We start from the raw sequence: 13,947 nt of genomic DNA on the forward strand, positions 1-13,947 counted from the left end.
TTTTCTAAATAGGGTGTTCGAGGTAACTATCCTTTGGAACACATTCTTGTGGACAGAACTTTAGCTATACACTTCTGGATGAGCATGTAGATTTCAGTAATAATAAAGCATTTGCCAAACTCACCTCAAAAAAAAAAAAAAAAGACTGTATCAAAAGACATTTATTATACCCCTAATGTGTGCCTGGCCCTGGATAGGCATTTCAGAACACCATATTGTTTAGATTTTCAAGGACTTTGGGCCTGAATCCTTTACAGATAAAAGTATTCAAATAAAATCTTAAAATCTATTTCTAAAGCCCTTTCCCCTATGCTTGGAGTATATAAAACGGCGCTGATTAATCGCTCCTACCAAAACTGTTACTTCTGTTTTGGAGGAATTAACAAAGAAAACCCAGGCCAAATAAATCAACACCGAAGTTCAGAAGGTCAGAGCAATTTGTCTTGGGAACAAAGTCTTCCCTTGAGCTAAGAGGCATTCAAAGGAACTCTTGGTGGTAATGGGATTATTAAAGATATACCTGAGACCAGATAAATATTTGATGATTCTGCAAAGCTCTAGGGTTTCTCTGCCGTTTTCTTCTGCTGACACACGTTCCCCCAGTGGAGTCCGGACCTCGTGGCTTCATTAGACCTCGCAAGTCGTGGGCGGCCAGGGTTTCCGGAGAGTGCGTTGTGGGGTGCAGAGCTGCGCGGGAAAAGACAGACCGGGGTTTACGAGAGAGGTGTGCGCGCGTGTGCGTGTGTGTGCGGGTGTGCGCGCGCGCCTGCACGTGTGTGTGCGGGGGTGGGGCGGCACGGGCCTGGAGCGAGGGCGATGCGGGTTCCACAGCTGCCACCTAGAGGCGCCTTCCTGCAGTGTATATAACGCGGGTCCGCCGCCTGAGAGCTCAGTCCTGCAAACTGCTCAGCCCCGAGGCGGTGAGCGCAGCAGCTGCGCAGGGAGCCCTGAGCCCTGAGCCCGAGCCCAGCCCCGGAGGTAAGGAAGCGGCTCCCCGCAGCCCTGCCTGCAAAGGAAGGCGAGGAAGGCGGGCAGGGTTTCTGTTCTCAGCTAAGCGCTCTTTTTCAGAGGCCTCTTTCTGAATCGCCCTGATGGTTGCTGAGAGTTCGCTGGTCTGGTGTCTGAAAGCCCGGGCTGCAGGCTGCATGGCTGCTTTACAAAGCCTGTCTGCTAACTTGGGGGCTGCCCCTTTTCTGCGGCAGCAAGTAAGAGGGCAGGTTTCCTTGAGTCACTGGTGGAAGGGACGCTCCGTGTGTGCCTGCTGGCTTTAGGAATCCGGTGTTTATTTGTTGCTGTGGGTGTTGAAGCTCGGGGAAGGGGGAGGACTCAGCAAGAATGCAGACTGACGATTCTGCTTGCTCCGAGTTGGCATAGGGAACCGCCTGGCACCACCGCTGACCTCTTTCACAGGGAGATCAGTCGGGACATAGATGGACTTGCCAGGAAATAAGCAATTGCAGAAAGATGTGAACTTTACGAAGGGGCATCCTTGAGTGAAGCAGGGAACTGTGCTGTGAATCTTTGTGAGTCCAGAATGTATTGGGATTCGGGGCTTTGCGGGATTCCCGGCTCCTGTAAACCCAGAAGCTGGAAGGGTGAATGTTAATTCAGCTCTGTGTTTGTGGTTTTGACTGCATCCTTGCTAATCTGAGTATTTATTGTGCTCTTGGAAGGTAAGTCCAACTCCAGTTAGGAAAAACAAAACAAAACAAAAAAAGCACACACACAAGTCCAGGATTGTGTAATTTTAAATTTACCCTTCAGGTAAAGCATGACTTTTGTTCAGTTTTGTTAGCATGCATAAAGATTCAAGGGGTGACTGACAGCTTTGGAGTGAGGTCAGGGGTGGGTGGTTAGCCAAGACTTGTAACTTCCAGGGAGAATGAGAAGTTGTAAAAGTCAGACTAGCTGTCTCCCTCCCTCCCTCCCTCCCTCCTTTTCTGTCTTTCTTCCTTTCTCTACTCTTCTCTTCTCTCTCCTTCCCTTTTCTTTTTCCTTTTCCTTTCCTCTCTCTCTCTCTCAATTCACTTGCTCACAACAGTATCATTAGGTTTTCCAGAAGTGGAAGCGGGTCCCCTGACATGGTTTATAGCTCTTTGAAGCTATTTGGTGTGCTGACATGCCCTGAAACTTCATTCTGCAGAATCTCAATGTGGTAACTTTTTCTTTTCTCTTTAAACGCAGATGCTGCCTTTGTGTCCTTTTATTTATTCCAGGAAAATGCGGAGATCAAATAGGCTTGCCTAGAAAAGAAAGTGGAGGCTGCCTGGGTCTGTCCTTTACTTTCTGTAGCTTTTAAATGGATAAACTGCCTGTCTGTCCTCCATCAGCACGCGAGTTTCCCCAGATGCAAAGCCTTTCTCTAAAGCAAAGTTGCACAGGGGAGCTCTAGCTTGGAAACAATTTGCTCTTTTTCCCCCTTCTCTGCCATAAACACTTGAATGTGCGCACAGCCTCCTGGGGATTGGTGGAGGGGGGCGTGTGGAAGAGCAAAAGAAAATTGAGAAATGCCTGTATTTTGCTGCCTGTCCATTTGTAAAAAGGGGCACACATTGCAATCATAGTTTTAAAAAAGTTCCAAAGAGTATAGCCAAAGCAGCATGCCGGGGCTTAACTAAGTCAGGACTTTGGAGGTGAGTTTTTCCCTTATTAACAGCAAGTCCTGGGAGAATTGAGAAGGTATTATGGTTTCTAATCAGACCCAGAATAGGCAGAGTATAGGCTTTCTGGATGAAAAAAAAAAAAAATCCAAACAAAAAAAACCTCCTTCATCAGAAACAGTGGCTTTTTGTGCGATCATCTAGGGAGAGGGGCTCCTGTTTTCAGGGAGGTGTGAGGGAGCTGGCTGAAGTTACTCAGACCTGAGACCAGCCGACCGTCATTCTAGAAACCCTAAGAGTAAACTAAGGAGGAGAAAAACCACCAAGACTTCAGGTCTTTAGATTTTTCTCAGTGGTTTTTGCTGGGCACAATGGAATTTGGAACTAAAAAGAACTTAGCTTTACTTTTAGGAACGAGAACAGTGTTAGAACGCCTTGCTAGTTGAGTTCCATGCATGTAGGTAGAGTTTAGAAAGAAACCCAAGGCTGACTCACATCAAGTGTTTTTCAAGTCCAGAAAATTATAGCCCTGGGACACACATTTTCTATGAAAGTAAAAATAAACAAGCAAGAAAAAGAGAGAGAGAGAAAGGAGAGGGAAAGTAGAAAGAAAAGGGAAAAAGAGGGATTATCTGATTTTGAATACTTGATGGTTTTCTGCAGGGCATATATGATTTTTTTTTAACCTAAGGATCGACTAATTTAGAATTGGGGGAAAAAAAAGTGGGTGCTTTCCTTGTTAAAGTAATGAGGGGATTGCATATTTTTATGGTGAATGTTTTGCTGAACCACAGGTAGGTTTGGGAGCTGACTCGGTTTTGTTCTAAGCGCTCCAAGTGTGGAGGGACTAAAAAGTGACTCAGGTGGCTTTAGACGGCCATTGGCTAAGGGACAGCTAAAGGACTGTACGTCGGGATAGCCAGCATCTTTGAATTTTCTTATGGTAACAGATACCTTTGCGGGGATCATCCCTGAGTTTTATGAGAAGAGGCCAAGATGGAGTAGCCTTCTCCTGGGAGCCCTATTGTGTCTGGCCCAGAGCCTGGCTGACCTCCCACTACCTCATCCAGGTCCTGAGCTGGGTGGGAATGAGGGTCTGGTTACACCGGGCCAACCCAGCCGGCAGCCTTTGTGACGTGAATCTCTGGCTCTGCCTTTCTGGGCACAGCATTGCTTTCCCGTGGGCAGCTGAGCACAATAGACCAGATTGGATTTCTGGACGTGGGGTTCGTTTTCTCCCCCAAATACTTCAAAGTGGGCGAGGATGCCCCAACCCGTGTGTTAACAGGAAGTACACTGAGGACCCCAGCGATAGGTGGCCTCCCTCTGAATCAGGATAGGGAGTTTTTCTTTTTCTCTTTGACTATTATTTTTGAGTTTTCTAATGATTTAGAGCAGTTCCTTACTTGTGTGAAATAAGTTGCTGTCAAGACAGCCTTGTTTCTGTTTGCTTGGCACTGGGGGACAGACTAGGCCCGGATCTGCTGTCAGCCCTAGCAGATGGCTGCAGGGAGTCTGCCGCAGCTGAAGCTTCTCTGGACTTTCCTGTAGATATAATGCAGCATTGGTAAAAAAAAACAAAAACAGCAACAAACAGCAACAAACACATGCATAACCCCCCCCCAATCCTGACCCCAATGATGTACAATCACCTAATGATTTTTTAGATGTAGTGTGGGTTCTCCTCACCTGAACCGCATGCCAGCTAGCGTGGAAGGCGTGGGACTCTGGCAAGGAAGCCAGAGCGTGCCTCCCCTGGGGGAAGGCCCTGGAGACGTTGGGAAAGTGGGGAGAGCAGCTGTGTGCCACAGACCAAGATGAGCGTGCCTCTTCTCCTGGCCTGGGCTCGCTCTGGAGGTGTGCAGCAGTGAGAAGCCAGACGAGTGATCTGGTCTGAACAGCACTGAATGGCTCTGTGAAATTCCCTCCAGGGAGGACATAGATCCCAAATTGCAGAAAACCAATAAAAAAAAGGTCACCTGGAAAAAAAAAAGTCACCTGGAGGCAGAGATCCTAAGGGCCTCAGCGGCCAGAGGGCCCTTGACTGTCCAAGCTGGTGCTCAGCCCCGACCTGGCGGCTGTAATCTCATCTGCACCACTGGGGCCTGGGCAGGAGCACCTTCCTCCAGCCTGTTTGCACCCTGTCACCAGAGCTGGCCTTTAACTGCCTGCCTTCGACCTGGCTTGTGTCACCTCTGACCCCAGAGCCTTTTCTGCTGCAAGCTGCTTCCTTACTCAAAATCTCTCCTGCCTCCTGCGTGGGCAGGCCCGGCCTGACTCCCCTGCTCCCCCCTCCCCTCCCCCTGACTCTGATCACCAGCTTTCCTTTGTGGGGAGCTTGGCCTCAGCCCGATTCAGTGACCGCCACCCCCCCCCATGGTATTTCATTGATCACCTCACCCATCCATTTCTCTTTGAAGACCTCCATAAACCACTTGAGTGGAAATCCCTCACCCTCCCACTCTGGGGGCCACTCACCACCACCCTGCTGCCTTCTGGCCCTTGTCAGTTGGCTGGCGAGTTCTTGGGGGATGGGCCATGGTGATCCCTGTCTGTTAGGCCAGGAGCAGTGCCCCTCACAGAGGAGGTTCCACAAACATTTGGGGGCATGAAAAGGTTGATGTCTGTCTCAGCTTGATGAGGGGTTCAGAAAAGTGTCTTCTGGACTCCTGCTCCCGGGGTGGCCTCAGACCCCTGGTCTTGGTGGAGCCTAATATTACTGCTGACTGGGAGTGCCCCCAAACACCCACCTCGTGCTGGCTGTGGGGCCCGAGGATGAAGATGTGGGCGTGTGGAGCTTGGGAAGGAAGAAAGTGGAGCGACACAGCCTGCAGATGTGGGGCCTGGTTGGGGCCACGGCAGGAGAAACGGGCGCCTTCGCTGGGATAGGAGCAGCTAAAGGGTTGGTGGAGAAGATGCTTCCGGGTCTGTGATGGGAATTTGCAAATACGCCGAAGGCCGTTTTGGGAAGAGCAGCCAGATGCTTGAACACTTGGCAGGTTCCGTCACGGAGGGACTGAGTCTGGGCCAGAGAGAGGGCCTGTTCTCTGCAGGCCGACTGCCACCCCATGCAGACCAAGCTTGGGGACGTCTAAATCTGGTCTGACCGCCAGCTCCCTGGGTGAGCTCAGGCCGCCATTTGGAGGCAGTGACATGTTGCCAGCCAGTTGCTGTAGTTCACTCATTGTGGGGGGATACGTGGTTGATGAATAAGGAGCCTGAGAAGTGGGAGGCTCATCTCCCAGAAAAGTTCGCCCATTGATTCCCCAATGGCCTTCTGCCATTGGGAATGCAGGTGATGGACGAGACCCCAGGCCAGTGGGGAGGACTGGCCAGATGCTGGGTCCCCCGCTGGCTATAGGAAACGTCCCTTCCTCTCCTGGTGGAAGTGGGATGCTCCCTGCACACGGGAGTGAGAAAAGGTCCAGAGCACGTGGCTTCTGTAGGGAGGAGGGTCAGAGAGCACGGGGAGTGCCAGGGAGAAGGGAGCAGGCTGGGACAGGTCCAGTTCTCTGCCCTCAGCTGGGTGTCTGGGCTCTAGGACAATGGAACTTGCACCACCCATGTCTTGTGAAACATCCTTCCGTCACAATGTACTTAATTCCTTTTTTTTTTTTTAGATAAATGCATGTATTTTTTAAAGATTTTTATTTATTTATTTGACAGAGAGATCCCAAGTAGGCAGAGAGGCAGGCAGAGAGAGAGGGGGAAGCAGGCTCCCTGCTGAGCAGAGAGCCCGATGCGGGACTTGATCCCAGGACCCCGAGATCATGACCTGAGCCGAAGGCAGAGGCTTAACCCACTGAGCCACCCAGGTGCCCTGTGCTTAATTCTTGATGTCAGATTTCAAATAATACAGAAGTTTATGGGGTGAAATTTACAGTCCCCTCTTTGGGCCTCTGCCCTAACCTGCCTGCCCAAAGCTTTATCCTTCTTGAAGGTCTTTCTTCTATGCCTCTGTGCACGTGTATTTACATAAAGCTGCTCCTCCTTTTGGCTCTGGTTTTTCTGTCCCTGAGGTCGTTCTCGGTCTGTGTATCTGCCTCTGGCCTCTCCCTTCAGGTATGCTCTAACGTTCTGTCTTCACAAAAGCAGATGCCCCCATCTTCTTACGGCTACAGTGGAAATGCCCTACTTTATCAAATCATCCCTCTCCCGATGGACATCGAAGTTGCCTCCAGTAAACATACCTGCGGGGACAGTTAGGGACGGTTGGGGACACGGGAATCTTTCGAGAGGTGAAATGTGTGAACTTGTAAAATCAAAAAACTATAGAAAATTCAAAGCCCTGCTTTTTTCCTTCTGTCAGGACCTTTTAGGCAGATGCCTTACCACTTAGCTGCAAGCCGGTCTCATCCTCCCGCCTACCCTGGTGGGGGTGGGCTCCGAGCCCTCAGGAAGGCAGGCAGTGTTGACTCTGAAAGACGTTCCTGAGCTCTGGCCCCAGGCTGGCGAGAGTGGAGGTTCTGGCTTATCCCAGCAGAGAGAGGTTGGTCCCAGTGGGAAGAGGGGTCTCCTCCAGGTTCGGGGCAGACCACTGCTGCCTCCCAGGATGAGCAGACCAACATCCTGGCCCAGAGGCCTGGCCACTTAGACGGGAACGCGGATCCTTCCAGATGGATGCAGAACGTGGGGGGGCGGTCTGTGTTCCGGCAGAGGCCATCTTCTGCTTTTGCTGGAGCAGCCGGGGTGCTGGTGCAGGATGCTCAGGGAGTTAAAGTGGCCCCTGTGGTCTGCTGGGCCACCCCCTCCCTCCACCGGGACAGGAAGAGAGGTTTCCCATGACAGAGAGAGCTTTGTCACCAGGCCTTTGGAAGCTGGGATCTGGGTAGATACTCCATAGTTTGCCATACTGATGGCTCTGTGGGAGCCCTTGTGAGGACATCAGCCGGTGGCTGAGGAAGATTCCTCTTTCCAGTGGTGGCCACATGCTGTCGCCGGAATGGCATGAAGTGGACCGATGCAGCCCAGCCCTCTTGGACACCGGCTCAGGCAGATGGGCCTCTGCTGCAGGCCACATGCAGCATCCATGCAGATTGTCTTTGTCAAATCATATTCTTTTCTGGAAACAGCCCTGGATTGTTTCCAAAACCAAATGCAGGAAAAATACCAAAAGGACAGGGGGCTAAGCTGTTGTGAGTCCCGTTTCCCTCTTTAGTCCCCTGTTGGGATTTGCAGGGAGTTTGAGGACCACAATTTGTTTCATCTCCTCTCTGTGCCTCCTTCCTTCTCTTGACCACTAAGGCCTCCCGCCCTGGGAGGGAGGGGTACCGGGGATCCCCCTGGGGGAGGTTCAGCTTCTGGGCTGATGGTTGGTGGGAGATCAGTGATCGGGGCCCAGCTGGCTTTCATGCTCGAGCCAGGAGCTTTGGAGCCTCTGCTTTCCCCTTCACCCCTGGCTGGAAGAGTCTCACTGGGCCCCCCAAGAGAGGGGAGAGGACTGCTGGAGGGGGGACTTGCCCTGCGAGCAAGAAATGCTTCTGGCACAGAGGACCAGTGATCGCTGAGTCAGGTTTTCATTGCCCAGAGGGCAGAGGTGGAAACCAAGGATGGAGCCGAGCCCTCTCCCACCATGGCTGGAGCTCTGGGAATAGCGACAGTTGGCAGCCCGGGAGGGTGGATCCCGACACCTTGACCTGGTAATTTCCAAAAAGGTGGGGTAATTTCCAAAAAGGTGAGAGGCAGGGGACTTCTCATAGACCCCTGCCTCTGTGCGGGTCTGACTGTCCACATTGAACAGTGCCCAGGGTCTGTCCGCTGAATGGCATGGGAGGCCCGAGCTCGGTCACTGACTCCTTGTGAGCAAAGAGCTGGGCCTACTTGGACCCAGTCAGGCTAACCAGGGCTGGGGCTCATTCCTTCCTTTCTGGCCCCGTGGACAGCCCCATGGATGGCCCCATGGACCGCCTGGACCCTGGGTTCTGTGGCTTCCAAGCATGCCACCCTGAGGCCAGTCCAGTGGGTCGGGGAGTCCTGGCTCCTCAAATGTGTTCTCTGTTGCCCCTTGTGCCCACGTCCTTTAGGGGCCTTAAGCTGCCTCTTAGGACGGAGTGGTCCGAGGTCTCATAATATGAGGAGTTTGTCCTAAACATGGTCGTGCTGAGTCTCCCTGGGTGCTCCCTGTGCTTGTGTGGTCTGTCTGGTCTGGCCCAAGTTGCTGGTCGTAGGGCATGGGAATCCTCCTGCTGGGGTGCTCTGAGGACCACCAGGCTTCCCGGCTGTGGGGCTTGCCTCTGCCAGCTCCTCCTGGGTGGCCCAGCTTTCTCCCCTCAGCAGTAGAGACACGGGGACCTGGTTAGGTCACCGGGAGAGGGACAGATGACCACTTCGAGCCCATAGAGAAGAACTGCCTAGTAGCCTGCAGGTGGTCTCCACTAACTGTGAGATTTAAGATGAGGTCACATGCTGTGAGTTTTGAAACTAAGGAGTGGGTCCTGGGAGGCAGCAGAATGTCTCACTCATCAGGGATGCTGTTCATTTATCCTTAAGGTAAAGCTATCAAGCTGCCCGTCTCTGCCCACCGCTGCGTCTCCCTCCAGGAAGGGACATGTATTCCTTAGGCAGTAAGAGGTTTCAATGTGGAGCGAAAAGGGGGGCTGTGCATTTTACCAAAAGGATGGGGGAGGGGCGGGGTGGAGACTTACAGAGCATCTGCTATGAGCTAGATTCTGGAGTGGGTCCCTTTGTTCTTGGGTGCCTCTGTGAGATGGTGCTGGTGGCCCAAGAATGCAGCCCAAGACAGGTTATAGCGAGTCAAGTTAAACAGCTATGTGGAAGGAATCAGGATTCCTACCCGGGAAGGTCTGGTCTTGGGATGGGTGCTTCTCCCAGCTACGTGTCCACATACCGTCAGCGTAGCCACCTGCGTGCTGACCCGTGGACCAGGGTCACCCATCTTCCTGTGTGACCTGGGGTCCCCTTTGGATGAACTTGGCACAGAAGCTCCACTGGGGTCAGTCATTACCCATGACCCGTGAGAAGGAAGGACAACCACTTTCCCATATGAGGTCACTCCTAGCAGGACACCCCTGTTCCTGGGGTCACCCAGTGGGCAGCCGAGCCAGGACCATGTCCTGCAGGGATTTCAAGGCCCTCGAGTGGGTGGGGCACCAGTAGAAGCCCGCTCCCGGGAACTCTCCTAGCTGGGGCGTTTGAGGGAAAATGATCATTTCTAGGTGCCGTGGTGGTACTTTGGAGCTGAATTCTCTGTAGACAGTAAAACAGTGACAGTTGGCCTCATGTCAAATCAGCAGGAAAGAAGGTTGAGAAGATTGCCCCCCCACCCCAGAAGTGCAGCAGGTGGTGACTTTTGTGCTCTGGGTCTTGGCCCAAGTTGCTCTTGAAGTAGTTGGATAAACAAAAGAAGGGGAAACTAGGCAGTGGACAGCTGGGTGGCTGCCCGTTGTTGAAAACCCGAGGTCTCTGCAGGTTTGGGGTGTAATCAAGCTGCGGGGTGTCGCACACCTGTGGTCTTCATGGCTGCACACTGAAGGTGGCCCAAGACCCGGGTTTCCACGTGCATTTTGCAGGAAGGTAAAATGCACTGAGTCCCATTTTTGATGCATACTGGGAAGGGAATCTCAAGGGAGTCTCTTAGGACACCAGAGCAGGATACTTAGAATACAGCAGTGCTAGGAACAGTGGACTCTGCTGTTCTTTGGGACATGGGGGAGAATGGTGCCACTGTCCTCTACTAAGACTGAGCGAGTGGCCAGCGTCGCCGTGGCTGTCAGATGTTTCTCTGGCCCCCGGAGCACGCCGATCTCACACTGTGGGCACAGCCAGGCTGGTGATGCCTGGGGAACACAGCCATACAACGACAGAGAAAGCAGGCCCTCTTTCTCGCTTAGGCACCACGCGAACTTAGATACCGGGCCTGTTTTTTGTTGTGCGGAGCTATGCTGGGCTGTTTCCTTTTCTTTTGTTGGGAAGACACCACCGAGTGTGCAGAGCGCTGGAAAAGCGCCTTGACCGGGCCTCTGGTGTGTCCTAATGAAGCCACTTTTCCATTGCATTCTCTCTGTTTGATCTTTGCACAGGCCGTTTGCTTGTTGCCCGCAGTGCCATGGATCTGCACCTCTTTGACTACGCGGAGCCAGGGAACTTCTCCGACATGAGCTGGCCGTGCAACAGCAGTGACTGCATTGTCGTCGACACGGTGCTGTGTCCCAACATGCCCAACAAGGGGGTGCTGCTGTACACGCTGTCCTTCATCTACATCTTCATCTTCGTGATCGGCATGATCGCCAACTCCGTGGTGGTCTGGGTCAACATCCAGGCCAAGACCACCGGCTACGACACACACTGCTACATCCTCAACCTGGCCATCGCCGACCTGTGGGTGGTGGTCACCATCCCTGTCTGGGTGGTCAGCCTCGTGCAGCATAACCAGTGGCCCATGGGAGAGCTCACGTGCAAGGTCACCCACCTCATCTTCTCCATCAACCTGTTCGGCAGCATCTTCTTCCTCACGTGCATGAGCGTGGACCGCTACCTCTCCATCACCTACTTCGCCAGCACCTCGAGCCGCAGGAAGAAGGTGGTCCGCCGTGTGGTCTGCGTGCTGGTGTGGCTCCTGGCTTTCTGCGTGTCCCTGCCAGACACCTACTACCTGAAGACCGTCACGTCAGCGTCCAACAACGAGACCTACTGCCGCTCCTTCTACCCGGAACACAGCGTCAAAGAGTGGCTCATCAGCATGGAGCTAGTCTCTGTGGTCTTGGGCTTCGCCATCCCCTTCTGCATCATCGCCGTCTTCTACTGCCTGCTGGCCCGTGCCCTCGCTGCTTCCAGTGACCAGGAGAGGCAGACCAGCCGCAAGATCATCTTTTCCTACGTGGTGGTCTTCCTCGTGTGCTGGCTGCCCTACCACGTGGTGGTCCTCCTGGACATCTTCTCCATCCTCCACTACATCCCTTTCACTTGCCAGCTGGAGAACTTCCTCTTCACCGCTCTGCACGTCACACAGTGCCTGTCGCTGGTGCACTGCTGTGTCAACCCTGTGCTCTACAGCTTTATCAATCGTAACTACAGGTACGAGCTGATGAAGGCCTTCATCTTCAAGTACTCAGCCAAGACAGGCCTCACCAAGCTCATTGATGCCTCTAGGGTGTCGGAAACAGAGTACTCTGCCTTGGAGCAGAACACCAAGTGATGTGCTCCGCGGGGTCTCGGGGACAAGTGTGTTGCTTTCTCCATGGCACTGGCTTGCATCGTTCCCAAGAGTAAAGCAAGGTGGCTTTGGGGCTTGAGTCCGGAGTCATGAGGAGAGGGGAGCGGGTGCCACCGAGCACCCTTCCCTTTTTTCTCGGCGGCCGCGGTGGCTGTCACGGCTCTGTGCGTGCGTCTTGCCGTGTGCAAGGCCCGTCACGTGTCCAAGTCTGCCGCAGGACAGGCTAGCCTGCACTTCTGTACAATAAGACGTTCTGTGTTCCCTGGAGGTTTTATATGGTGATTTGTATTTAAATCTTAAGACTTTATTTTCTCATTATCGGTGTACCTTATAAATGTATTTGAAAGTTTAAATATATTTTAAATATTGTATGCGAGCTATAACGCGGACATGTATCCAGAGAGTTGTAGTTTTAAGGCTAGTTTGATTTCAGTTTTGACTAAGGATGACATTAATTGTTAGCTGTTTTGAAATTTTTATATATATATAAATATATATAAATCTATAAATCTATGCCAGTCCTGGCTGAAATGTTTTATTTACGATAGTTTTCTATCTGTGTGGTGCTCTGTACTGGCATGGGATACGGAACAGAAAAGACTCTGTAAAGCAGTTTGCGATATTCATAGTTTTGTAAAGTTACCTTAAAAAAGCAAAACGGGGCAGACCTCTTCCAGGCTGCAACACTGTGCACAAAACGAACAGTCTCATTTTGGAGAGTTCTCTCAATTTGTAAGTTATTATTATTTTTTAAATAAAGATTTGTTTTTCCTAAAAAGGCAACCGAGTGTCCGTGTTAAAGGCATGTTTGGCATTCAGGTGGCGTGTGTGATAAGAATAGTACAAATCTATAGTGTATGTCAGCTTGGCCTAACATGCTTAAGGAAAGAGCGCTACTGTAAAAGCAAAACCCAAGGGGTTAACGCGGATGCAATGACATAAAAGGAAAAATATTCGAGCATATGGAGGGTTTTGGTTTTTCTAAAAAAGAAAAACCTGTCATGCAGCGCATTTGCGGTAGGTGTGGTTTTCAAGGTCACCCTGGTGCAGGAAGCCTCTCGGCTGCTATTGGCCCAGAGCTGATCGGGGCCCAGGACTGGGGTCATTTGTTGTTTATGCCCTTGTGTGTCCCCAGGGCCACATGTCACGACCCTTGATGCTTCCCTGCTATGGTTCTATGGTTTAAAGCCTGTTTTCTCTTTCTGTGTACAGGAGAAATTCATTTAAAAGATAACACCCATTAGTGTCCCTCTTCTTGAGGCCAAGCAAAGAGCAAATTATCAGCCTCTGCATTACCAAAGAAATCCACTTTACAAGAAGCTTGGAAGAGTGTGGTCGGAATGGCCCATTCTGCTGTGTCCTCACGGATGACCTGGGGGTCCACGAGACAGAATGGTGGCGGCCTTAGCAGGCGGGTGCATCTGGGCAAGACCTGGGGGAAGGACCCGGCTCCCCTAAGCTGCCCTTACCGCCTCCACCTCTGATGGGACTGATTGGCATGGGAGCTATTTGCCAAGACAAGAATGGACCCCGGCTGGGAGCTCTGCTCTTACCTGTGAGCTTGGGGGCTGCTACCCTATCAGAAAGTTTTTGTGTGCCTCGTCTCCCCCACCCACCCCACCCAACTGCCCAACCTCTCAGGGCCCATAGATGGAGACTGCTGCACGAGGGCTCCTATGTCTTCAAAGGCTTATGGCTGAGAGTTCTCAAACCAGGGTTATAAATTACTCTAAATACGTACCTGGTACACACACGGTCTCAGGTGCATATGTGCCTTGCTTGCCTTGTTCCACACAGGATTCCGGTGAGGTAAGAGTAGTGTAGCTAGTGGGACAATAGCTTAACTACAGGCCGGGATCCCAGGAGCCAGGGCAAGCAAGAGTAGATGGCACAGAGAAGCCCAAGAATCCTGCCCCAGACACGTGTTCCTGGTAATAGGAAAGGGTTGCGGTTTGCTCTGAACTCCCTAGTGGTCTAAGTCCAGACAGAAACCCTCTCACCAAGTAGAAAAAGCAAGGTGGGGCATGAGGTGTAACCTCCCCCGTGCGGCAGGTGGGATGTAAAACGTAATTCCACCGGATTTCTATTCTGAGGACCCATCTCTTGTCAATTCAGAGATGCTCCCCACCCCTGCCCAGTTACCCTGGGATTTGGGGCAGGCTCGGGGGGGGGGGT

General features: G+C 52.0%; 1 protein-coding gene across 1 annotated transcript; it reads left to right on the plus strand.

Annotated features, from left to right (window-relative positions):
• The first annotated feature begins 800 nt into the window (after window positions 1–800).
• Window positions 801–12,555, plus strand: ACKR3 (atypical chemokine receptor 3). Its single transcript, XM_046019857.1, has 2 exons — window positions 801–978; window positions 10,640–12,555. Exon 2 carries the CDS (start codon window positions 10,666–10,668, stop codon window positions 11,752–11,754), a length of 1,089 nt encoding a protein of 362 aa, XP_045875813.1. The 5' UTR covers window positions 801–978; window positions 10,640–10,665; the 3' UTR covers window positions 11,755–12,555.
• Window positions 12,556–13,947: the final 1,392 nt, after the last annotated feature.

This window comes from Meles meles, chromosome 9 (genome assembly GCF_922984935.1).
Source record: "Meles meles chromosome 9, mMelMel3.1 paternal haplotype, whole genome shotgun sequence".
Taxonomy (NCBI): domain Eukaryota; kingdom Metazoa; phylum Chordata; class Mammalia; order Carnivora; family Mustelidae; genus Meles; species Meles meles.

What these genes read in the sequence shown, in the direction of transcription:
- ACKR3 (XM_046019857.1), top strand. Translation starts at nt 10,666, where the DNA reads ATGGATCTGCACCTCTTTGACTACGCGGAGCCAGGGAACTTCTCCGAC.